Genomic DNA, 26,520 nt, shown 5'->3' with positions numbered 1-26,520 from the left:
TCATGTATTATTGCTTCATTATCATCTCTTGTAAACATTTTAATTGACATTACAAGTACTTAAACATACAAAAGTAGATTTATGGGGCAAAGTCGGTGGATATATCGCAAGAAGGTGTTAATGACATAGTTAGAAATAGACTGATGCTGAAGTGAAACAGTCCCGCGTGGTGTTGCTCCCCTCCTAACTAATAACTGGGGCTTCACCAGCTCTCTAATTACTGCTAGCAGGGCCTTTAGATTTACCCTCACAATTAGAGGAGAACATAGTTACTGTCCAATTTAGCCCGCGCCCCCCCCACCCCACCCCACCCCACCCCCCCCTCGCCCTGTCTGCCCCCCCACCCCTTGTTAGAGAGAAAAGCCTTGGTCAGCTGTAGGGTTGCATTATGAATTTCAAGCCCTTCACTCATGGGAAAGGGAGAAATTAGGGACAGTGCCAATGCATGAAACAGAGGTATTGAATGAAGAGTCAGAAAGGGGGGCGAGGACTTTGTTTAGTTTCTGTGTGATAAATAGAAAAGGACATGAAATAAAAAAGATAGACGAATACATGTAAGGGTTAAATGGGTTAATTAAAGTTAAATGTGCCCTATGTGTTTAACCTCTATTACACCTGACTCCTGCAGCGGGACTTTGTAAGTGATGTTATTTTCCTGAGAAACGGAGACTTCTATGTTTGTTTCTAAAGCAGGCCACCATGAGCTTTGCCAAAACTTTTTTTTTCCAGCTTGGGCTTCTCACTCACTCCTTCCTTTTGATTGTGTTTGTTGTTTTATGGAGGGGTTAGATGCGGTCCAGATTTCTGTTGCCAGTAGAGACCGTCTCAGTTCACCTCCAGTTGCCTGCCACCCCATTCATAAACAAATCACTCCAGCCCGGGACCTCTGAGCTGCTACTGAAGAACAACAAGCAGAGCTCAATCTGTATTTGAAGTTTCCCTCCTCTGTTTTTTCTCTTTCCCCCTACTCCTTTTTTAAAACTTCCCTCTAAAGCTTTTTCTCTAAACTCCTACTCACAATTCCCTCCCTCTCCAACTCACTCTTACTCTGGCTGCAGCCGGGCTGGACCAGCGGCCCCCTCCTCTGTGTGAATCTGTCAGGGGAGTGTGTATGTGTGTGAGCCATTGAGGACACTTCTTTTTAAACTTACAGCACTCTTTAGGAGCGGTGGGCAGGCTTTTCCAGAGTGTGAGAGAGGAGAGGAGCCCCCTGTGGTGCTGTGATTTGACTAAACACACAGCCGGGCTCAGAGCGGTACCTCCTCCGGCGGACTCTCGGGACAGCAGAGATTAACCTCAGACTCTGAACATCTGAGGGATCTATACATCTGAGGCAGCAGCCCCTGTAGAGACAACCAGCTGGAAGTCTTTCCTCTGATTTCAGAAGGAGGGGACCGACTGCTGGCAGACAAACTCCTCGGACAGAGAGGGAAGTCTACACTTGTAGGATCACTCTGAAGGTAAGAGATCTTGTTTCTCTGTCATTGTTAAAGATTTTACTTTTAGTCATGGGTGCTTGTCAGCTGTTGACAGAAATTAAGATGAACTTTACAAAGTGGTGAAAATTCACTTAGCCTGCATTGCAAACCCACCGTGACAGATTACATGCTGTCTGTCAGAGAGGATGCACCTCATCCTTACAGCTCTGCATGTTTACCTTTGATTTAAAGTGATACAATAAGCAGGTTCATCAGCTGAAGAGAAAAAAAGTAGTTTCTGTTTTGGTGTGATGTTGTTGCTACTTAGTGCTAATGTGTTTCTGTTGGCGGTATTTGTTTTCCACATACTTGCATGTGTACACAACAGGAATTACAATGTGAAAGAGTGTGAGCAACCTGTTCAAACATCAACACGGTGACGGCTTGCATCTCTGCACATAGACACCTTTTCATTCTTTACCTAGTGCAACTTTAACAATGTTTATCTTCTCACTAAGAGAATGTGTTGGACAAGGTATCCCAGGTTCTCACAAACACACACACACTGGTCTTTATGGCACAAGCTGTTTGTATGTGCTCCACTTTGTGCTCCGCTGCTAAAGGGCTTGTTTATACAGCTCTCTTCAGTCACCCTGAGTGAACTGGCGGTGCTCTCCGCTCGACCATCAGTCTCTTTCCTCCCTTGTGAATGGCCCTAACAGAATCAATCCTCTGTGTATTGCTACATTGAGAAGCTCATTGAAAAGCCGTGGCTGTGTACTGATATCAGTCCCGGCATTAGTCACTCTGCATCCTCTGGATCTCCCAATGATAACACATAGCAACCTGAATTCCCACCATCCTTTTTAAAAAGGAAAACGCTCATAAAGTAGTGATACAATCTTGTCTGAGGAACGCAGAGACCCCTCTCATTTATCACAGGAGAAGGTTTAAGTGCCTGGCATGAGTAACATTATAGCAATGTGAGCTATTTCATGGCAGACACATGGGGCATGCATGTCTTTTCTCCCTAATCCGCCATATGTTGTGCACCTGAAAGCTTCCTGACTTCCCTTCTATGTGCGGCTGCTGTAGTGTTAGGTTGTTGGATTGCTTTGCTGCACATTCATCATCTGCATACAGATGACCTCTCTGAATTAGCTCAGACTGAAGTCAAAACAACGTTGGCATGTTTTTTGTGTCTGCTGCTCTCCTTCAGTTGGGAGTTTCTTTTTGAAGTTTTTGATCTTCTCTGGCTTTGTGGATATATCGGTCCAGACTTTGTCTAGTGCTGTCGTCTAGATGAGCTTTTGGGAAACTGCATACATGTCATACTTTTACCATCAATGGTATTAGACGGTGTTGCATTCATGTCATAGTTTAACCATCAGCCGGATGATTCCTGCTGAACACAGGACCAGTGAATACACTCTTGACAGATCTTTATTGCACTGGATTTGTAAAACATGGTGACGTTTTATTTCTCTGTGGACGGTTGGGGATTTTTCTTCCTGTGCGTCAGGCTGCTGGTATGTACTGAAGCTCTTCTCCCCGGCCCCGATGCAGCGCAGCCCAGACCTAATCCTTCGTCATCAGCTGTTTCCTGGCTCTCCGGGCTCTCCACATGCCAGCCGCTCTCAGAAAATGTGCTTTACATTATGACCATGCAGACAACATGCCAGGAGTCTGGCTTGGCTCACATGTGCCAATATGTAACAGCCTGCACTCAGCAGCAAGTTTTGAAACACATTCATGCTTTTTCTGTCCTCTTGTGATTTATCTACTGTGAGCGGAACTAACAGCTGTTCAGCAACCGGGCTCTGAAGACCAGTGTGACGTTGTTCAGATCAGCATGCAGCTTAGAGTTTAAAAAGTAATGCAGAGCTATCAGAAATGTTATCACGTGATTATTCTGACACTTATTGGTGAGTGCATTTCTTTAGACATAGCAGTGTCTGACTCACACTCTGACTCAGCCACTTATTGGCTGATTCATAATTCACCCCTCATACTTTTCAACTGAGCTGTTGGAAATCAAATCAGTCTCATGTCCCTGCCGTGCCTATGGGTCACTGATTCTTAAATGTGGTACTTATTATTTGAATCACATAGCTAGACTAAGTGGAGCTGTGATGAAGCATCCTGTACAGCGGCCCGTCCATCTGGCCTTCCTTCCCTCCTTCTTTCTCTCCCACCCACTCACAGAGCTGACAGGCAGCTGCATCTCATCCTCAGCCAGAGAACACAGGACCTCTGCAGGACAACTCCTGGAGGACGTGTTTCTTTATGATTTATAATATCACACTCATGAAATCATTCTTAAAATGCAGAGAGGGCATTTTCAAGGTAGCTGTACAAACTGTAAATATGGCAAACTGCATTTAAACTACATTGCAGAGGGAAATGATGTTCTGTTTACTCCACTGCATGTGCTGTACGGAGAGACGATAGCAACTTGTGTGGTAAATATATCAACAAAAACAAAGCCTGTTCACCATAACCATAGAACAATCCAGATTTTCAGCAGGAAGTTATGTTTCCATCAGATCCTTATAAAGCTCCACTCTTTCTCTCTAGAGTTGTTGCTGTCCTCGGTCCAACAAAAACATGCTAGCATTGGTGATGTACTGCAGTGAAACAGGCGGACAAAGAAAAACAGCCGTTGCTTTTCCAAGATACAAATATTCCGCACAATGAAAAACCGAGACTAGTTTGTATTTCTCTCAGGTTGTCTTATGTTTATGAGAAATGTGTTAACATTGTTGAGCAACAGTTATATGATTTGTCAATACCCAAAATACCTCTTCCAAGATGGTTTTGCAGCTAAGTTGGACTAAAACTGCACACATTGAATAATTTAGGCCAGAGTGATGCTTCACTGTCACTTTTTTCCTGCGTTTTCCTCTTCCTTCCAACATTATTGAGTTTAGGGAGTGGAACGTAAAGGCAGTCAGGACTAATTGTATTCAGCTGTTTCTAACTTTAAGGGGGGGTGGGTGTGTCAGATGGACTGGAAGTGTGTGTAGGCGTCCTCCATTTCTCACGGGGCAGGTTGAGGGGCTTATACCCTCAAGTGTTGGGGTGATGGCCGGTGTGCAGGAAAAAGGAGGGTGCAGAGGTCTCAAAAAAGCGTGGGAGGATGTGCTGTTGCTTATGCTAGCACATACCTGATATCCCCTTATTCCCAATTGGTGGTTTGCATTAGCTGGGGTTGGGACGAAGCACTAACAATAACAACCTCACTCAGATTAACCCTGACTTGTTCTGCAGAATTGACATGACTTCAATGAAAACAGCTGCTTTAGTTTTTGTCATTTTATTTAGTTTTCCCTCATTTAGGTTCCCAAATTAGATCATTAAACTGATTTCAAACACTAGCCACATCCAAGGCTGTGATTCTACAACCGTCAGTTTTACCCAGAAGCCCTTCACATCCCCCCACCGCCACTACAAACAGCATTTACAGCCCTGTTTGAAAGGCAGCAAACCAAAATCCACAGTTTCCCAAACATGTGTTGCTTCAGCATGAGTACAGAGTCACTCTGGTTGCTGAGGTAAGACCACTCACAGTCACTGTGTCCTAATGCTGAACCAAATGAAACCAGAGGGGTTAATCAATAGGAGCAACGGTAAGGGACTTTATTTTTAAGGATATGATATTGCAAACTTTATGTGGCTTTAATGCAACTTCCAGCTGTAACGTTACAGGATACATTTTTGATGATACATAATTTTTCAAAGTGCTGTGAACGGCAGCTTCTTGTTTGGGTTACTGTAAGTGAGACATATCTATCAAACTGAAACTATTGTGACACAGACAAGTTGAGTTTAGACATATGTGGCACGTCTCTATTGATGTTTTACATATATGTATATATTCCATGTTTCTATTGATTAAAAAACAGAGAAAGATCTCCTGGCTCTGCAGCTCCCCTCACATTGTTGCTTTCAGATCGGGAAAAGTAATTAGCAAAAAGTCTGCACGTCACTTAAATATCAAAAAGAAGCAAACATCACATCTGTATCTGGGACCAAAGAGGAGACTGCGATGGTCATGACAGAAGCGTAAATGCCATGTGTGAACGTTTTCTGTTTTCATGGTTTGAGATTTGAATGGCAAGCGTTTTATTACATTATCTTATTGTGGGAGGCTGTGGCACAGTGGTCTAGTGAGTTGGTGTTCGGGTCAGGGGTGCACAGGTTCAAACCCCACTGGATGTCGTTGTGTCCCTGGGCAAGACACTTCACCCCAAATTGCTCCTGTGGGGGTTGCCCACAGTATGGAGTATGTAAGTCGCTTTGGATAAAAGCGTCTAACATGTAATGTAATGTTTTCATCTTCTGAAATTGCTTAATAGCACCCAACTAGGGAACTAACACCAATAACTGTTTAAAAAAGTGTGTTACATTTCCATGGAACTTCTGTTAAGTGTTAAGGTCACCGGAACTGGCAGAAAAAGTCTATTACTGGAGCTTTAAACAAGGCACACATGGCTCGAAAAGTACTTTGAACAAACACATGGAATCGAACCTATTTATGAGGCCCTGACATTTCTGCAAAAACTAAAAATGTCCATAGCTCACAGGTTGGAAGTGTAACTGTCTTCTTTTCTCCTTCTTCAATATGAAAGATGGATTTTTATGATACAAACACAGGCTCCATAAACAGACTGCACACATTTCCTGTTTACAGTAACTTAGAAAATTCTGACAGCACGTTGATGACATGTGTGCTCTCTGTGCTGAAACAGCCTTTTACTCATAAGCCTGTGGCTCATCATTCATTATTACAGCTCTGGCAAAGTATAGTGTGTATTAGCCAAGAGAGGGGGACAGCTAGGGTGCCTGGGATGGGTGAAGTGCATTGTGGGTCTGCTGCAGAGGGACCAGAAGGTTTGTCTCAGGGGGGTTGGTCCGTGATAAAAATGGAGGTTTGTTTTAGCAAAGGCTCATTGGGTCATTTTCTTCCCACAGAGCTTGCCAAAGTCCTGCTGTTCAGAGATAGGCCAACACAACTTGACATCCTTCTAAAAGCTAAAAGAGTGCATTTATGTTGCGCTGCAGCTTTAGTGTTCAGTGATTGTTTTATCTGAGCAATAATTGTTTGCATTGGAAACAAGTGACCGCTAAATTAGAGATGTTTTGTTTGCAGATAACAGCTTGCTGAGTAAACATCAGTGTGTGTGTGCACTCCCTCTGCTGTCTCACTCTGTGCTTTAATGTGGTGTTTCATATCAATTGTATTCTGTATGTCTGCAAGTCTGGTGCTGTGTGCGGTGTTTTTGTGGTGCGTTGATTTGTCATGCTTTGTCATTTGTCTAATTGGTTAAGTTCTTGCATGTCGATATTTATTTGTTCAGTTTGTTTTTCTCCTGCTATCTGTTTTTGTTTTTCTCAGTCCTGATTGTGTGTTTACATCTTTTTCTGCAGCTTGTTATTTAAAACAGTTTTTCTCTTTAAGAAGTTTCGTTTTGTCCTCTACTCATTGTGACATCTCTTGTTTTCATGAGTATTTGGTTAGTTTTTGCGGTGGTCTGCTGTGTCAGTGATGCATCGCAGCCTCACACCCACACAAGAACAACAAAAATTCCCCTTTGGCTTACAGGAAGTCAGAGCTCTCCAGCTGCTTTTGGACATCTTTCTCCTCTTTTGTTATAGATTACACTTTTTCTAAATGCAACCCCCTTGGGACCCACTTGAGCAAACAGTTGGCTGCAAACATGGTTCACAAAGCAGTTCCCACCTCATCGAGGACTGCTTCATCGCTGCCAGATGTTTGAATAAAACATGTAGCTACAGTATATATAGATAATCCCAGGAGTGGGATTACGGGCTGCTGTGGGGCTATGCGTAGGCTGCGTGCGTCCCGCTAAGGTTGATTTTAGCATTCTTCCTCATTAGCTTGTGACACTTTGAGTGTCGCAGCGTTGTTTATCAAAACCAGAAAGGGGTCAGTCAGCCACCAAATTTCCAGCGTCTGTGGGAAAACATATACAGTGGGATAACAGTTTATCCGTCAAGGCATTACTGTACCATCACTTACATAAACACTGTTTGTTTTTGACCTCCACAATCAGTTCAGAAATGTAGTGTCCCATTTCAAAGATTAAAAGACATAAATAAACATCTCTGTTGGAAAAATGTTTTCAGATCTTTAAGACCCTCCACAAGCTCCTTAGATTGAAAGCCACTTGACCTGACTTGAGTTTTGAATATCAAGGATTTTTCTGACTGTAAATATCCTCAAGCACCACTTTTGACTCTGCTACAAACAAACAAGTTTTGTTTTCTTTTTTTTAACGTGTCAAACTGCTACCACTTGTTTTTATTGAGTCAAAGTTACTGAGATACTGTTAAAGCTGCTTGCCAGATTGACTTGTGTCCTGACCTCTTCAAACAAATCAAAGATATGACCGTGACAAAGCACAACAAATGTTTTGAACAGTTTCTTAAGATAACCTTGCAGAAAGACTTTGACTTTGACTTTGATGTTCCAAGTACTTGCTAAATATTGCTGTAGTGTTCCCTCTCTTAACTCTTTAAAGTGCTCGTCTGGCTCTCTATGGCCCTCTGATCCTTGTAAGCTCATCATATCTTGAGGGTCAAATTCCTTCTCTGCTCAAAGTCCCCCCCCCCTGCCCATTGGTCAACATGAAACCTCATCATGTTGCGGTAGGCAAACATTATTTTTCCGTCCTTTCAAAGACCTCAAAAAAATATTTGAACACACCTAGTTTCTTGTTCAATTTTCTGCTGATCTCAGATGTAAACTCATATCCTGCAGTGGCCCGAATGTAGCTCTTTGGCTTGGCTAAGCAGAAATAGAATCAGCAGCCAGTCACAATACGATTTGTTAGTCCTCATGCTGCCAAGAGACACATGGCTTTGGCATCGCCGTGTTTGGCTGTTGTCACTCAGAATCATCGTCCCTGACACGATGGTTATCGTAAGCGCTGATGTATGGCTTCTTCAGTGGACTGTCCCTTATTGCTGGAGCCCCCGGGGAGAAGGTGGCCCCCCCTGCTCCCGCCGTCATCACCAGCAGGGTCCCAAGTGTATCAGCGGTCCTGGGAAAGTTCCAGAGATATACTGTGGGAACGTGAACTGTGTGTGTGTGTGTGTGTGTGTGTGTGTGGTGTGTGTGTGTGTGTGTGTGTGTGTGTGTGTCTGTGTGTGTGTGTGTGTGTGTGTGTGTGTGTGTGTGTGTGTGTGTGTGTGTGTGTGTGTGTGTGTGTGTGTGTGTGTGTGTGTGTGTGTGTGTGTGTGTGTGTGTGTGTTTGTGTGTGTGTGTGTGTGTGTGTGTGTGTGTGTGTGTGTGTGTGTGTGTGTGTGTGTGTGTGTGTGTGTGTGTGTGTGTGTGTGTGTGTGTGTGTGTGTGTGTGTGTGTGTGCTTTAGCGCATGTGCAAGTTAGGATGTGTGTATGTGTGGACTGTGACACAAAGGAGAAAACGTCTCTCCTTCACCCCTTTTTATTAGAACCAGGAGGCTGGGGAGGAAATGGACCAGTCATGTTTTTGGAGCAACTCAAGAGGTTCTGGTTTGGGAGCGGAAATGCCAATGGCAGTTAATTTAGAGACAACATGTATCTCTGGTTTGAGTAACTAGCTTTGATTTGTTAGTCATGGAACTTCTTACCACAGTGACGAATCATCTGTCCTCTCTTAAAAATAGCCATTACTAAATCTGTGTTTTGGACTCACTTTTGAAGAATCAGTCTTAGAGGTGATGTTGTCAGACAATTGATAAATGAATATTAACAAAACACCTACAAGTTTGAGATAAGATTGAGAAATGTAATCTCTCAAACAAAATGGTTGAAGATAGTCACATTTCTTAAAATAGAAGTTGTAAAATTGGAATGAATTATCGAGTAATAACGTTATATGGGGTAAGATTGCTCAAGATACATTTCACAATGTTTCCACTGCCTCCCTCCCTCACTTCCTCCTCCACCCTCGCTCTTCCCAAGGCACGCTCTTCCGCCCTCACTCTCTTTCCCACCCTCTTGCGTACAGGCCTGTGATCCATCCTTAACTGTTTCCAGACGTGTGCTTGCTGCAAGGCTTAACCCCCATCCCAAACATAATAACAAACCATTCCTCCCCTCCTCAATCTCTCCTTCTGCCTTTTTTCCTGGCAATGGTAACAGTGGTTAATGTTTGTATGGGAGGATGGCAAAGTAAGTATTATTCACCTTTGACCCCAATAACACTGATATCAAGTTGATATACAACATGATATCCTATTAATATATCAAAACCTAAGCAACTTTCAGAATCATGAGTACACGACTGTGTCAGCAGCTTGTGTGAATGCCCTCATTTTCACTTTTGTATACAACAAAACCAATTAATGGCTCAGCACGGCTCTAGAATAGCTTGGACGCAGCGTTGTTGCCAGTGAGTGTGTTGCAAAGCTGCACACAGTGACCCGTTTGTTAGTGGGCAGAATGCCGGTGAACCGGGAACAAAAAGAGACAGACATTGTCGCTCTGTCCTGGTGCAGCGAGGCATAAAATACCTCCAGAGTGAACTGCATCTGCACCTCAGACTCATGTTTGATGACCAGAAACCATTAAAGAAAGCAGCTTGACGACATACTAATTATATGTTGTTTCCTTAGTATGAGCAGAGCATTTACTTTGATGGAAACCATTTTTAAAATGTGATTTAATATCTAAACTCCTGCTTTGCCTGACCTGTTAAAGCTCATGAGGACAGGAATACATCCATCATGATATGAAGCCTCATGAGAGATGTCAACTGTTGTGCTGGGTTGAGTGGGGTCTATGTCAACCAGCAGTTTTTGAATATTTTGTTGACAGAATGATCTTTTTTTCTTCTTGAAACATTTACTTTGAAGGCAATGTGGGGGCGTAACATTTCCATTAAGGGTACATGAAGGTTAATCAGCATTGTCATCACTCTTTTTGTCCTGCAGAATAAAGTGCATTGAATGATTTTACCATGAGGAGGGTGACGGCATCCAGGCTTCATCTGACGGTCACAGTGACAGGTGAGAGCTTCAATAAACAAACACAAATGGAAATCTGAAACAGGACTGCAGGTTGTTTTGCAGAGCATGACGCCAAGCCTAGTATGCAAGCTTTGTATCTTACAGATTTCAAATGTAAAAGCATCCAAATAAAACTAAATATATGCATGGTTGAAACTTTAACATTACATTAACACAACAGTATGACATATGTTCTTTAGGGTGGGTAGGGGGGTAGATTTCCAAAAATGTTATTCAGTGTATGAAGTTATAAAGTAAAGGAAACTTTATTATAGACATATAACGTGTCCTTATATATAAAGACACTTTTAATGATTATTTTTGGATTACTTATTTCATTTCTAACTTTGATGCAAAGGACAAATGATGCATTCAAACTAACCTCTGTCATTTGCAATACATCTGTCAGTGACAAGGCATCATTATCCTCCCACATTTCCTCTCCAGCAGCTCATATCCTTCAACATTTAGAGATAGAACAGGATCTGCCATGTATTGTTGATTTAACCTTTGACCTCATGCTGCTGCCTCTTTGACCTCCAACCTGACCTTTCTTCTTGTTGTGCCAACTGCAGCTCTCCTGTATTTCTGCACCGAGCTGCGCTGTGTAGAGATCTCACCCGATTACAAAGAGCTCACCTTAGCTGAAGGCTCCTTTCTCAGCCTCACCTGCTCCAGCTCAGGGGAAACCACCTGGGAGTTCAAGAGGGACGATGTGCCGTACTGCCAAGTGGAACAAGTTCAAAATGGTGGTCCTAGCTACCAAATTGTGCAAAGCAACAGCACATCCAGTATTTTGAGCTTGTTGAACATGAGCTGGAAGCACACGGGGGTGTATCTGTGTGTTGACCGACACACTAAAGAAACTAAGGAGGTGGCTGTTTTTGTTCCAGGTACTGGTTCAGTTTCCTGTAAGAGCGGCCTTACATCAAAGACAATTTAAGATTGACTCAGTATGTCTTGTGTAGTGGAAACAAGACTGTATCTCATTAATAAAATAAAGCTGTCTCAATTCCACATTGATGTGGTTTGTAGTGTAGTAAAGTGACAACATATAGTACACTTAGAGTTGGATCCATGATTTAGACTCTAAATCAATCAGATTGTGTTTTTCTGCAGACCCTAAGGTGTGGTTCATAGAGCGCTCCCACGGCATGGTTACAAAGACCAGTGAGGAGAGCACCGTCCCCTGTGTGGTGAGCAATCCTGACATCAACGTCACCCTGTATGAGAGGGACACTGATCAGCCCATCAGGGGGGTGTATGTCCCCAGTGAGGGGTACAAGGCACCGCTGGAGGAACGGACCTATGTGTGTCGTGGAGAGATGAACGGGGAGGTGATGGAGTCTCAGGCCTTCTACGTCTACAGCGTTATCGGTAAGTGTTCAGGTTAAAGAGTTCAGTTAGAGAAACTACTTTTCCCAAGATAAAAATGTGTTCATTATCGACTCGACCCTGTGTGTGCTGAAACTCCAGAAAACTCACACACACATAGTTGGCCCCTTTAATTCAATTTATGCCTTCACCCACACTATTAAAGTTAATGGGTCTATCTTTTTAAAGCGCCATAAAATGACTCGTAAAATGTGCATCAGATCTCTTCAAACAGCTTGTGCAGCATTATGTACAAGTTTGGTAGCCAAAGTATTATCTGTCAGTCCAAAAGTTTCATCCATTCCCATACTTACACAGGAGCTTTGGTCACTTTACAACTCTCTGGTGAAAAACTACTGGAGGGTGTGTGAGTTCTTAAAGTGAGGAGATAATGAGGTAAATACTGGGTCTTTGGTCTCAGTGTGCAATAATACGTCTAAATCACACAAAAATGCTGCACATCATGTTTAGAGAAATTAAAAGTACATGTTTTTGATTTTGTGGAGCTTTAGAGTTTTTGTTAAATATTGGAGCCAGCTACAATGTTCAGTTCTGACTAATATTGATAATGATATAAGTTGAGGGTATATTTTTGAACAATGATGTGATTGATTAGTTGTGAAGGACATTTTTCGACATATTGTTTTGATTAATAACATCACCACCTCTTCCTCCTCCCCCACACTCCCTCTTCCCGTTCCAGTCCCAGAGGCCTTCGACGTCTACATCAATGCGTCGAACACCGTCCTGAAGCAGGGCGAACCGCTGACTGTGAACTGCACAGTGCACGGAGTGGAGATAGCAGATTTCTCCTGGGATATGCCCAATATTGAGGTGAGTGGGAGTGGAGCAGAAACACACTTTTGTTCAGCATTCCCTTCCTGATCACTCTCGGGCCTCAGGACCAAGCCCTAATGGTATCAAGATGTGGACACACCTCAATTTGTTTCCCCCTGTGATATTCCTCTGACAACATGTGTATTGTAATGGTCTGTTCTTTTGAATTCATTCTGGGATCATAAAAAGATTCAGCTTTTCAGATTCATTTAAGATGTTGGTTGAGGAAGGCAAAAAAACTCACTAACATGTAGAATCTAGAGGAATTCAAATATTTAAAAACAAAACAACACATTACTTCATGTTTGCTCACTATGCAGATATCTGATCACTCACATTTTGATCGTATTCAACTTTCTTTCTTTTTTGACACTTTTTTTGACACTTCTTTTGTTGTTGAAAGTTTTCATTATAAAGAAAAACCATACAGAATGTCATAGTCAAATACATACTGTAGATGCAACATTGCACATTTCAACCAGGATCATATTCAACTATTAAAATGTCACTTTCTTATCAATTTCCGTTTTCTTCAAGGACGTCGAGCCTCTGACAGACTTCCTGCCCAACATGAAAATGCGCTCCTTCCTGATCTTCCCTCACGCCACGGTGGCCAACAGCGGAAACTACGTGTGCCATGTCCACGAGCCTGTCCAAGACCAGACTGCCTCTGGCAGCGTCAACATCACTGTGCTCGGTCAGCCTAACCCACGCATCCACACAAAACTAAAACAAACTGATGCTGGACGGATTATTATTGTGTTTCACTGACAGAGAGAAATCCTGCTTATTATATAAACCTCTTCAAGTCAAGGTGAAAGAGGTGCCTCTTTTAAAGGAAATGAAGAGGACCTCTGTTTATTTCTGTTCACATGGTGCGGATGCCCTGAGTGATACCTTGAATAACAGACCAAGGGGGTACAGCGGATCTATATTTAGACTTATGGGAATAAACTCCAGGTAGACAAGAAAATGTTAGTATAGCTTTTTATTTTTTGGACCAGTTTAGCCTTTATTGCAGAATGACATCGTTGAAAGGGGAAGATGACATGTGTCGAAGACCGCAGGCCAGATTTAAACATCCCTGTGCCACAGCAGAGCCTATGTTAACATAAACCCTCAATAAGTTCAGCATCAAAGCAATATTTGATCTTGCAACTTGAGGGTGAATAAAAACAGGGTTCATTACGCCAATATTCTCTCTTGACAGTCACTGAGTGCGTCTGGGTCTGTGAATGCTTATTCTTTCTGCAGCGAGGTGTGTTATGTTTATGAAATCCTTGAATAGCTTGAGCCGCCATGCTCCATGGAGACAGTTTAGTAGTGGTCTCTGTACATGTCAGTGGAAAAGACAGATAGTGTCTGGCCACAGAAGGTCAGCAACAAACAGCAGCACTCCAGTACTGTCTCTACCAACTTAAATATAATCAATAATATGACTATAATTCATTTAATAATGTTATATTTACAATGGATTACAAGACTACTGTATGAAAGCTTCTTGTGTTAAACCTACAGAGAATGACATAATAAGATTTAATGCAGAAGATCCAGTGTGTGACATTTATGTTTTGTTGCTAATGATGTTATTTTCTTTGCTCAGACCGAGGTTTTGTGGACGTGAAGGCGGCTCGGAAACAAAACATTTCAGCCCGGCTGCAGGAGAACGTGGAGCTGAGGGTGGAGATTGAAGCCTACCCTCCCCCTCAGGTCCGCTGGAGCAAAGACGGGGCCACCATCAAGGGACACAAACCCATCACAACCAGACAAGAGCATGAGATCAGGTGAGACCAACCAAATCCATAAAAAATGTCCTACATACCATAAAACTAATTATAGAACTCTTACAAGTTGATCCATTTAAGAAGTTAGCACTTCAGTTAGGGTGACAGCCTCCGGAGGCGCGCAGCTCTTGTCAGTCGTCACCAGATAAGGCCTCCGCAGAGGGAAACTCTATACTAGCAAGAGGGCCCACTCCATCACTCATCACACTGGAACCATAAACACAGGATACCTGTCACAACTCACATATGTCTTTCAGTAAAATCCCAAACAACGTTGTACTTGCAGGACTATGTTTTCAAATCTCCGACACACATTCAGAATCAGAGAGACAAAGTGAAATATCATCCGCATGCTCGGTTCACAAATTGGAGACAACCACAAGCCCACACATAAAAAAAACAAAAAAACAGATGTGTATTCTTCTAGGAATAAACTCTGCTGGATTAGAAAAAATACATGACAACTCTTAAAGAACAGAACAACACTATCCCAGGGTTTTGGTATTTAATTATCCCACTGAAAATGTGATGTGATTATCTTGGGTGCTTCTTCGTCTAAATACTTTTTCTCCACTAATCACAACAGTTATCTCTGTATTTAATTGGTATGTCACTATGTGAATGTTAATGTATGCACAGTTGGTATACATGTGTGATTTCCTAGTTGAGTGAATTTGGATGTGTTGTGCCGTGTAAACACAATGTTTCAGTTGCTTGAACCTTTTAAACATGGTGTCTCGTTCATGATAGGAAAAAGGCAAACGAATGAATGTTTGGTCACAAAAAAGGGTCTCCTTGGATAATAATCTAGAAATGAGTTTGGACACCCAGAAGAAGCTAATATATTCCTATTTCTAAACAAAGTAATATATTCATAGAAACTGAAAGCATGATTCATTTTGTCCATAGGAATCTTAATGTTTCTGTTGAAAAAAGCAATAAATAATCATTATTATTTTATAAATATCCTCACCTTCTCTTCTCCCTCAGGTATGTCACTATTCTAACCTTGGTAAGGGTGAGGACGGAGCAGAATGGCCTCTACAGCGTCCTGGTCACAAACGGAGATGACACAAAGGAAGTGACGTTCGACCTGGAGGTACAAGGTGAGTGGCTGTTTGAGGAATATCACATCATAAAGCGTTCTTGAATAGTTTAACTTTTTTAAATGCAGCTTGACTTGAAATAATATATTTGTATCCATGTCAGCAATGATTAATGGCGGCTGCTCCCTCTGTGTGTAGTTCCCTCTCAGATTAAAGACCTGACGGACCACCACCTCCCTGGAAAGAAACACTTGGTGACCTGTGTCGCTGAGGGGGTCCCGGTCCCGAGCATCCAGTGGTACAGCTGTGACAGCATGCACAAGTGAGTCCCACATTCATCACTGCTGTCACATTACAAACACCAGGAGGCTGACCGCACTCATTCAATTCAAATTCTGTGTGTCTGCTTTGACTTGTTTTGACTCTGTCCACTCATTCCCTGTCCGGCTGCAGGTGTAGCAACCAGACGGAGGTGTGGCAGCCTCTGATAGCAAAGCCGGAGGTGGTAAGCATCCGGACCAACGTGAGCTACAGCGAAACTCGTAAAACAAGCCAGGTGCGGAGCCAGGTGACCTTCCACAAGCCCCAGCAGGTGACGGTGCGATGCGAGACCAGCAACCGGGCCGGACTCCTCGACAGAAGAGACGTCAAACTGGTGTCCAACAGTAGGTGTCAACAGAAGAATGTCCCACCTCTGTGTCTTTTATACCTCAGTGTCCATACAGCCTTATATATATATGAATACTTGAAAGAAAGTGACATTTCTAAAAGTAGTCTACGGTAATTTAAAATGTGTACTGTGTCAATGTGCAATATACTGCTTTAGTATAAGATAACAAACATGGTGGTCTGGTGAAACACCTGTTTGAGAAGTCGCATTTCAGAGACACAGTACAACCTGCATTAATGTGTTTTTGTACTGAAGCTATGGATATTCGTGTAACTTGCGTTGCAAACATGTTTATAAAGTGAAGTTTTGTGTTTGTTGAGAATATGAGACAACTTTGTTAAATGTTCTTGGTTTGCCTGTTGCAGCGCTGTACTCCCAGGTGGCAGTGTTGGCTGCTGTTCTGGCCTTAGTGGTCATCATTATCATATCCATCATCATCCTCGTTGCTGTATGGAGGAAGGTGAGAAACAAATTCACAAACTCAATCTTTAGAATTTAGTAAATACAAAGTAGAATGTACAGAAACCTCAGGGTGTTTTTTATTCGCCAACATGAGTGTTTTTCTCTGTGCTCTCAGAAACCTCGCTATGAGATCAGATGGAAAGTGATAGAGTCTGTGAGCCAGGAAGGGCACGAGTACATCTACGTGGATCCCATCCACCTGCCTTATGACCTGGCCTGGGAGATGCCGCGAGACAACCTGGTGCTGGGTGAGTCTTCAGATGAATCAGCAAAATGAGGACCATGAAGCCATTCAGAGACAAAATGCCATCCTTCATTTCAAAAATATATTTTTAAATATCGAAGTAAACTATTTCAAATGTCTTAATAAACATGGATGGATACCACTTAATTAATCCAAAGAAAAATACATGAAAGACACATTTCACAAATAAATATAATATAGTTAGCAATATATATATTAAATGCAAAATCAATACAATTGGATTGCATTCTAAGCCTGCATTGGCATGTATAAAATACATGAACCATTCTATTTATTTGTATGTGTAAGAATAATATTAATTAATGTAATCATCATGCTTTTTAGTTGCTTATTGTTTTGTTTTTTACTACTTTGTTAAATTGTATTTTATTTGATACATTTATGATAATAATCTAATTACATATACTTTTGGTCTTGAAGTCCAAGTCATTGCAGGTGTTTTTGTTGTTGTGTCCACATCACTTGTTAAATGAGAATAAATAGACTTTTAGACCTTTAGTAGATCGCTAGACAAAAACAAAGAAACAGGTTTGCAGCATCAGCAGGTCACTTTGGTGCTGCTGGTGGTTTGGGAGGCTAGAATACTAAGTAAGGTTTGTTAAACTTGTTTTCTTGGCACCAATCCCTCCTCATTTTGAAGCTCCTTGTGTCTGTTGACGTGTCGTTGGTAGTCAGCTGCTCCTTACAGACTTGGAGCTTCCCAAGCTCACTCAGGCCCTCCATGGTTAAACTCCTTTATCTGTTGTAACCTGCTCAGGCCAGTTACCAGAGAAATGTGTTTACACTGATATTTGAATGAACAGAGTGGATCTCTCTTCTTTTTCAGGTCTATCATGTGCTCCATTCACACTGTGTCCCACTGAGCTTGTCTTTGTGTTTCAGGTCGCACTCTTGGATCAGGAGCCTTTGGCAGGGTGGTCGAGGCAACTGCGTACGGTCTCACTCATTCCCAGTCCAGCACAAAGGTTGCGGTGAAAATGTTGAAATGTAAGACATACAATATAAAAACCCAGTCAAAAGCCATGTGCGCACTTGTGTGAATAACATAGAGACCACAGCAGAGCCCCCTGCATACAGTAGCTGTCAGATATTGGTACACCAGCGCCTTGTTCCTGCGAGCCCAGAGAGAGAGAGCAGCCTGCTGGTCTTTAGTTAGGTTGCCAGCCTGGTCTGAGTTTCAGCCAACAATTCATTGAATGTTTGGAAAGAACACAGTGTGTCCTGCTCTCAGTGTGTTCAGGTCTCCTGTTCTCACACCTGCCTCATGCTGACCTACTCACAATCAGAAATCCTTTACTCGTCCTGCAGAGGGGGATTTACATTGTGACAGCAAAGTATAGATGACACGCTATAAGATAAAAAGGCATGCACATATTATTTAAATACTCACACATGTCTTTCAGGAAACTCCCAAACAACATTGCACTTGCAGGACCATGTTTTCAAATCTCCAACACACATTAAAAATCTAAATGACAAAGTGAAATATCATCAAATAAATGATTACAACTTACAGGAGTACACATTAACGGAAAACTAACTAAGTAAGCAGTACTTGTAAAATAAAATAAGTGTAACATTGTAGAATGAAGGGTGGTTGCGGGTAGATTACAGTAGTAAAATAAAATCTTATACATCTCCCTCTCTTTCTCACCATCCAGCTACAGCCAGGAGGAGTGAGACTCAGGCTCTGATGTCAGAGTTGAAGATAATGAGTCACCTGGGCCCACACCTCAACATCGTGAATTTGCTGGGAGCTTGCACCAAACAAGGTAAACATCACAAGGAGTGCTAGTGCTATACTGTGCTAAGGCAGATGATTAATTAGTGCATTTCATGGTTTGTATAACAACCCATGAAAATGAAATCAGCTGTGAGCATTTCCTACAACCGTCATGGCGGTTCAGTCGGTTAATGACTCTGCAAAGGCAACAGAGAAATGTTGGCTTGTTCATTCCTCTGTGACCCTTTCTCTGTCCGTGAACTACATAAATACATTTTTCATTCAAATGTTCTCTAAAAGGGAATATCAATACCTGGGTGAAAAAGCAACCATTCCTCATGTGTGACCTACTTTTGAGGTTAATCTCTGTCCCATGTTAAGTTTTTAAAGTTAAGTATAGTATGAGAAGGCTAAATAAATGGATATTATTTAGATTTACTATTTTACAGGATGTTACAAAAGAAGAACGTATTTCCAGACAAGATTGCTAACAAATAAAACATGCAATGCTTTATAGTATTTTCTTAATTATGTCATTTAGATGTTTATTTTTTAATTTGCTATGAGTAGGCTTTGTATGTAATTATACAAAATGGTATTGCATCAGTGCACAATTTAATTATTTTAAAGTGGAAAGGCAAAAGACTATTTTAATAAGCCCACATACTTATCTTAAAGGCTTTCCTTAGTATTTACCAACTTCATGGAGCTTAATAAAAACACTTGTATGTGTATTTTTGTTGGATGAAAATTAATTGCGGCTCTCCTTCTCCACCAACCAGGCCCATTGTATCTGGTGACAGAGTACTGTCGTTATGGCGACCTGGTGGACTACCTGCACAGGAACAAGCACAGCCTGCTGCAGAACTACGCCGAGAAGAACCAGGACGAAAGCTGCCTCATCTCCGGGGGAAGCACTCCACTCAGCCAGAGGAAAGGGTGAGAAAAACAGACAAACACAAGAAATCTCTGCTGTCACAAACAAAGACATGGAAACACATGTGTCCCCAGATAAGTTTGATATGAGTAAGAAACATGAGAAAGATAGATTTATGTCTGTTTAGTTATCACTTCATGTTTCCCTCCAGCTATGTGTCCTTTGGGAGTGAGAGTGACGGAGGATACATGGACATGAGTAAAGATGAGCCCTCCATCTACATGCCCATGCAGGAGCATATGGACACCATCAAGTATGCAGACATCCAACCCTCTCCATACGAGTCTCCCTACCAGCAAGACATCTATCAGGAACAAGGTTTGTTTCTACTTTGATTTAAGTCTCAACAGTCTAATTCATTTTCCAGGGTTGTAAATGAAAATAAGTTTGAAGAATTCAGTATGCTTTACGCAGGAAACAAGGGAGTTAGTCTTGAAGTACAGTATGATGTGACGGCCACCACTTATTTTCTGCTTCCCACAATGGAAGAGTTCTGGGAGATATTTATGTGTGTAAAGCTCTAGTTTTAATAAGTAAGCTTAAAATAGTGCTTTTCATGAACACAGGATTTGTTTAGGCCTCATAAATCAATGAATACAGTTTGAATTCTCCACGGTCTTTGATCAAAAAGCCCTTATGAATGTTTCTCCATATGAAAGGCGTGAGCTACATTTCAGCCCATGCAGTCACAGGACAGCCAGAGCACCCCCCCCCCCCCCCCCCAACAACAAAACAATGTCTTCATTCATGAGATGCTCCTCACCAAGTCTATTGTCTCACCTTGTCTTCGTGTTCAGGTGGCAGCAGATTGGACCTGTTCATCAGTGACTCTTCTGCCCTCACATATGACGATCTGTTGGGCTTCAGCTACCAAGTCGCCAAGGGGATGGAGTTCCTCGCCTCCAAGAATGTAGGATATTAAGAAGAATGTTGCATGATATGTAGCTGAAGGCTAACTCGAAATTCTGTGGATTTGTCTTGAAATGGATAGTGCCACACTGAGTGAAATACGGTGATTCATCTATAATCAGAAATGAATGACTTCTGAAAAGTTGACATTATAGTGTTTTAGCATAACAAAATACTTAAAGTAGCAAAAGTAAAGAAGAAAAATAAAATATGTATTTTAATATTTTTTATTAATTTGAATCTTCGAAATAACTAATAATGTCAAATAAATGTAAAATATTTGTCTCTGAATTGATGTGGAGTATAAGCATCAAATATAAAAAATGTATTACTCAAGTATAAATTCCATAAAATTGTAATTATGTAATGTAATTCATTAGTTTCTGTCCACCACAGATATATATATAGATAGATAGATAGATAGATAGATAGATAGATAGATAGATAGATAGATAGATAGATAGATAGATAGATAGATAGATAGATAGATATAGATAGATAGATAGAAAGAAAATAAACATAATAAAAAAAGGAACAGCCAGTTAGCCTAGCTTAGCATAAAGACTGGAAACAGCTAGCCTGGCACTGTCTGAAAATAAATATAATTCACCTACCAGCACCTCTTCAAATTATGAAGTAACACTTTATATCTTGTTTGTTTATTTTAAACCAACAAAAGTGTAAAATCAACTATTTTATTTTATCCAACCACAGTGCGTCCATCGTGACCTCGCTGCCAGGAATGTGTTGATTTGCGAGGGGAAACTGGTGAAGATCTGCGACTTCGGCCTGGCCAGAGACATCATGCATGATTCCAACTACATCTCTAAAGGCAGCGTAAGTGGCCACTTCTAAATGAATGTGACGTACAGTAATGGATTATATTTGAAACTAAGTGAAAAGGTGCTTTATATTTAAATAAGATTCCGCAAAATAAGATCACTGTGGTTCCACAATTATAGCAAATAAATGCATTTTGGAATATATCTTAAGCTGCTGGACTCTCTCATTTCTAATTTCTTTCATCCAGACCTTCCTGCCCCTGAAGTGGATGGCACCAGAAAGTATTTTCCATAATTTGTATACCACCCTGAGCGACGTGTGGTCGTACGGCATCCTTCTTTGGGAGATTTTCTCTTTGGGTCAGTCCTAACACACTCATATTTACCAACATTAACACACAGACAACACCACTAACACAAAAGGAAGCCATTAACAGAAATCCAACTCACAAATAGTTTGCACATACATTAAGAGGGATTCATCTTCTTGTATTGCTTTATATAGGTCACATTGTACAGATGTTATCAGCTTGAATCCTCTTTAATTCATACAGACAAAACCCCCTGCATACTTCTGGGGAACTGTAAATGATATATTCTTATCGTCCATAATGACAGTAAATGTGTGTACGCAAAACGAATTTCATATCAGATTGAAAGTACATAGCAGTTTGTGTGAACACTCATACAGTAAGAGGTCTAAACCCCATTAGGCACAGACAATCTCTGAAATTAGCATTTCCTCAAAAAAAATCTTCCCACCATTTTTGGAAACTAAGTAAACAAAGGAGACAGTTTATTATTATTATTATTATTACTTAAGCTCAAGTGGTGGAAAACATGCTCACAATCCAGCCTCTGTAAGTGATCAACAAAGATTATCTGCGCTTCCCCCCGTCTGAATCACACTTTCATTGGACTTAAGAGATCCATTTTCTTACAGATCTGGGTCAGAACATGTTGTCTTCCAGACTGAGGGACTTTGACTAATTGAGATATAAATCGAGCTTTCTCTGCACTCCTACAGTTTAAGGTTATTTCGCTTTGAAACTATTCATGTGTTTTTTATTGAATAGGTTTACTTGTTATGTAAATCAATCAATCAAAGCAATGTAAGTAATCAGATGATGCCGTTCATCTCAGATAATACATGTAAATAACATCACGTTTGAATGCTTTCTGCAGGAGGAACCCCCTACCCTGATCTGCCCATGAATGAGTTGTTCTACAGCGCTTTGAAGAGAGGCTACCGAATGTCCAAACCTGCACACGCCTCCGATGAAGTGTGAGTCTCATTGTTACCTCGCCACCAATCTTACCTCTGCAGGAACTCAGACACACATTTGGAATTTGTTAACTGTTTGTTGTTTATGTTGCAGTTATGAAATCATGAAGAAGTGCTGGGACGAGAAGTTTGAAACTAGGCCTGAGTTCTCCTTTCTGGTCCAAAGTGTTGGGAATATGCTGACCGACAGCTACAAAAAGGTACTTTATTTAAATATTAATGCTGATTCCAGGGTGTCTGATATGTGAGCTTGGATTCAAAACTTTATACCATATATATTGGATTTTCAAATGTTATTTAAATGAGGTTATCTACAATTCATCCAACTACTGAGTCACTCACAGTCAGTCCCTCTTAAAGTAAACAGTCTTGACAGCTGTGATGTAAACTCTTTAGCAGAGGTGGGGGAAGATCTCAGATCTTGTACTCTGCTACAAGTAAAAGTCCTGCATTCAAAATGTTACTGTAAAAATACAAGAGTGTGAGCATCAAAATATACTTAAAGTACCAAAAGTAAAAACTACTCATTATGCAGATGGACCATTTCAGAATAATATTTATTTTATGTTTGATTATAATTATTGATTCATTCATGTGTAAAGCTGGTAAAGGTGCAGCTAGTTTTGATGACTTGTATGCTGCAGGGTAGCTTGTGAATTTACTCCAGGTGGAACTAAAGTCTTATTTAAGTGATTATATATCATCATTAATCCACATCTGTAAAGTAACTCAAGGTATTAAATACATGTAGTGGAGTAAAAGTACATGATTTGCCTCTGAATTGTAGTGGGGTAGAAGTACAAAGTACATAGCATAAAATGGAAATACTCAAGTAAAGTACAGGTATCTCAAAATTGTACTTAAGTACAGTGCTTGAGTAAATCTAATTTGTTACTTCTCACCTCTGCTCTTTAGTGCTCAATGTCCTGAAGATGCACTCTGCAACCTCACACTGTTGATGATGGATTGATTCTTCATTTCTAACCAAACATTTGTCCCCTGGCAACAGAAATACAACCAAGTCAATGACATCTTCATGAAGAGTGACCATCCAGCAGTCACCCGCACCAAACCCAGGCTCTCCTCACCCTTTCCGATCGCCAACCCAGCTTTCGGGTCCCCACCCCCGCACTACGTCCCCCCGGACCCCTACACCCAGAGCCCGAGCCCCGGAGAATTCAGAGAAGAGGCAGACACACAGGAAGTCGTAACTGCATACAACGAATACATCATCCCCATCCCAGACCCCAAGCCCGACGACGTTTTCACTGATGTCACATCAGAAAACCCTGCAAGGTACAGAGCTGCTGAAAAAAGATGCTGCAGATGTGAGCCAAATGCTGGGGAGAATAAAGATGAGGATATATTTGTTTTACAAGAGCAGTTCTCTTTTCCACCACACACCCACTCATCCAGATGTTGAGCTGAGACAATAGCTGCATTATGGAGGCAGATATAAACATGCAGCCAAGCACAGTTGGCTCTAAAGCCTAAGTAAATATTTGACTTTTACAAATCCAGATATGTTTACAGTTTGTGTTTTTAATAATGAACATGGACTGTAAAGTATTAGTCTGTTTGTTTAAAGCAGCAAATCAGTTCAGGAGTGATAGCAGATTCCATGCCTGTGTTTTAAATGTTGGCAGTGGGGTGATTCTTCTGCTTACATTTGGGCTATACACTGAACCTTTAACATTGTGGTTAGCAATTGAGGTATTTGACCCCAAGCGGTGTCGGTCCAGGACCACAGACTCATGTCAATAACGATGTTGTGGACACAGCAGGCAGCATCTTAAAATAAAAGTAAACTCAGTAGAGAGTAGATCTCTGCCAGGTGTGACTCCCTCTCCCCTCAAACATATTGAAAAGTTTACCTATAATTGACTCTATTAGTCAAGGTTGTGGCAAATATAACAAAATCAGAGATTTATTCATCTCTTGTTTTGCCTAACTTTAGAGGTTATATAACATATCAGGTATGGAATGAGCCGGTACATGCTCCGGTTCAACGTTAGGTTCATGGCTCATGTATTATGCGAGATTAGCTGCGGACAGACGGACAGATACAGACACAACCAAACACATGATCGCTCTCACGCATGCTGTGGATAATAAGAAATATTCAGTACAAAGGCAAATCAATAACAAGATGTTTCAACAGGCTTAATAACGGTAAAGTTATGAAAAGCTGAAATAGTTGATTAGTTAGTAGATTGACAAATAATTTGTTGATTAACAAAATAACTGTCTATGTATTTTTTAGCAACATTGAAAATAATGTGTTGGATGCATTCCGTCCAAATCCAGTTATGTCTTTTCTAGTCTGCCAAATTATATACTTTTTTCAGAATGTTGTTTTTTATTTGAAATGGGTCTTGAAGGAACTTGCCACGGTCACACACAGACATTAATGAACACTGTGTATGGGGTGTGTGTTTCTATTTCTTGTATAAAACTGCACAAAGTAAGTGTGTGTTTTGTCTACCCCCCCCCCCTCAGCTCTCTGGCTCTGGAGGAGGAGACTGACTCCATGTCGCAGGACACGGCTGACACTCTCCCAGAAGAGGACCGGCCGGAGGACACCAGCGAGAGAGACGCTCTGCTGGGCTGCTCCGGGACGCCCGAGGTAGAAGACAGCTTCTTGTAGCCAAGTCTAGGAACCCCGAGAAAAATAACCCCTTTTCTGGGAAATTTAATTTGTAATCCTGCCTTAAAAAAGGGAACCTGATTCAACTAGAATGTAGCAAATTTAGACTGAGAGACAATCTCTGTATTGCCACCATGATTTCCTCTAAACACTAGAGAAGTGTTACCCTTTTTTGAGTTTTGTATCAAACTTAATACCTCTGTAACTTAAAAGGCTACCAATAATGATCAGGATGTTATCTTCCAGGCATTTCACGGGAGATTGGGATAATAGATAAGGCACTCTCCTCACACTCTTATCAGTTTACAGTCAGTAAAGACTTTTTAGTTAAAAAATACTTAGCCATATGTGTCTTTTAAGGCCTCACCCTTAACTGTTCACAACCACTGAATAACACAAAATGATTAGCACAACAATATAAACAAACCATAAATAAATGTACAGAAATACTGTTCAAACAAGAAGATGTGTAGTTCACATTTAAGTGATAATTATTATCATTAAGTCATTTAATTTGAACTTTATGTTACATTTCTTCCTGAAGTACGATCAGTAGCTGTGTTCACTGTATTATAATATTTTTATAAAATGTTATTTCCAGGACATGAAATACAGACAGAATCTACATGCACTGTTTTACTGTGAGAAATACATTCTTTTTATTTACATATTCCATAGTGATGTTTTTTTAGTTTTGTTTTTTTGGATTTATATGAAATGTTTATGAGTTTTTGTGAATTTTATACTTTTAATTCATAGTTTTGTGCCAGATTTGCACTTTATTAAGAAACAAATTGGGATTTTCATAAGGAAGTTATACAGTAAATGTTCTCGACACAAAAAAAGGGAATAGTCTAACTGAGAATCATGTGGGTGTTACAGTAAATCAGTTTCTGTGACCACAGGTGACTTTCTCAAACTCTTAATACAGCGTATCACTGCCTTAGCACAAGACGGCATGCATGAGTGCCTTTGTATAAACTTTTAAAGATCTTTATCTTGCAGCTATTGTTGATATATAGAGTTATTGTACTGTTGCTGTTTGTGTACATGTTAAATGATGCTTTGAGTCTTCTGTTGTATAGCATTCCCTCACACCATTTCCACTATTAAACACCACACATTATCATTCTCTGTAGCAAAGTAAAATGCACACGATCACTGTATCACAAGCTACGGTACCAAAGCTCTTTACAAATGTAATTTTTATATGTGCCATTGTATGTTGTAAATGTGACAATAAATGTGTATTATCATAATTGCAGCAGAAGTGTGAGTTTTTTGTGTGACCATTCTATGAATTCTGTTGCTCTCACTGAATGTCCTACTCAGTTGACATCTATTGTTTCCCTCTAAACATGAACA

At 40.9% G+C, this 26,520-nt stretch overlaps 1 protein-coding gene across 1 annotated transcript; it reads left to right on the top strand.

The window, feature by feature from the left end:
• The first annotated feature begins 1,033 nt into the window (after positions 1-1,033).
• pdgfrb (platelet-derived growth factor receptor, beta polypeptide) lies at positions 1,034-26,419 on the top strand. The gene is made up of 23 exons (XM_079669357.1): positions 1,034-1,460; positions 10,360-10,434; positions 11,010-11,327; positions 11,554-11,811; positions 12,512-12,642; positions 13,183-13,342; positions 14,249-14,429; positions 15,420-15,535; positions 15,674-15,797; positions 15,929-16,140; positions 16,511-16,605; positions 16,723-16,855; positions 17,755-17,859; positions 18,534-18,644; positions 19,378-19,534; positions 19,684-19,850; positions 20,330-20,442; positions 21,156-21,278; positions 21,472-21,583; positions 22,409-22,508; positions 22,603-22,708; positions 23,518-23,804; positions 25,008-26,419. Exons 2-23 carry the CDS (start codon positions 10,386-10,388, stop codon positions 25,153-25,155), a joined length of 3,306 nt encoding a protein of 1,101 aa, XP_079525483.1. The 5' UTR covers positions 1,034-1,460; positions 10,360-10,385; the 3' UTR covers positions 25,156-26,419.
• The last annotated feature ends 101 nt before the right edge of the window (positions 26,420-26,520 follow it).

Source organism: Notothenia rossii (assembly GCF_949606895.1).
Source record: "Notothenia rossii genome assembly, chromosome: 3".
In the NCBI taxonomy this organism is placed as follows: Eukaryota; Metazoa; Chordata; class Actinopteri; order Perciformes; family Nototheniidae; genus Notothenia; species Notothenia rossii.
The sequence above is the reverse complement of the archived record's forward strand: the minus strand, read 5'-3'. Positions and strand labels throughout refer to the sequence as shown.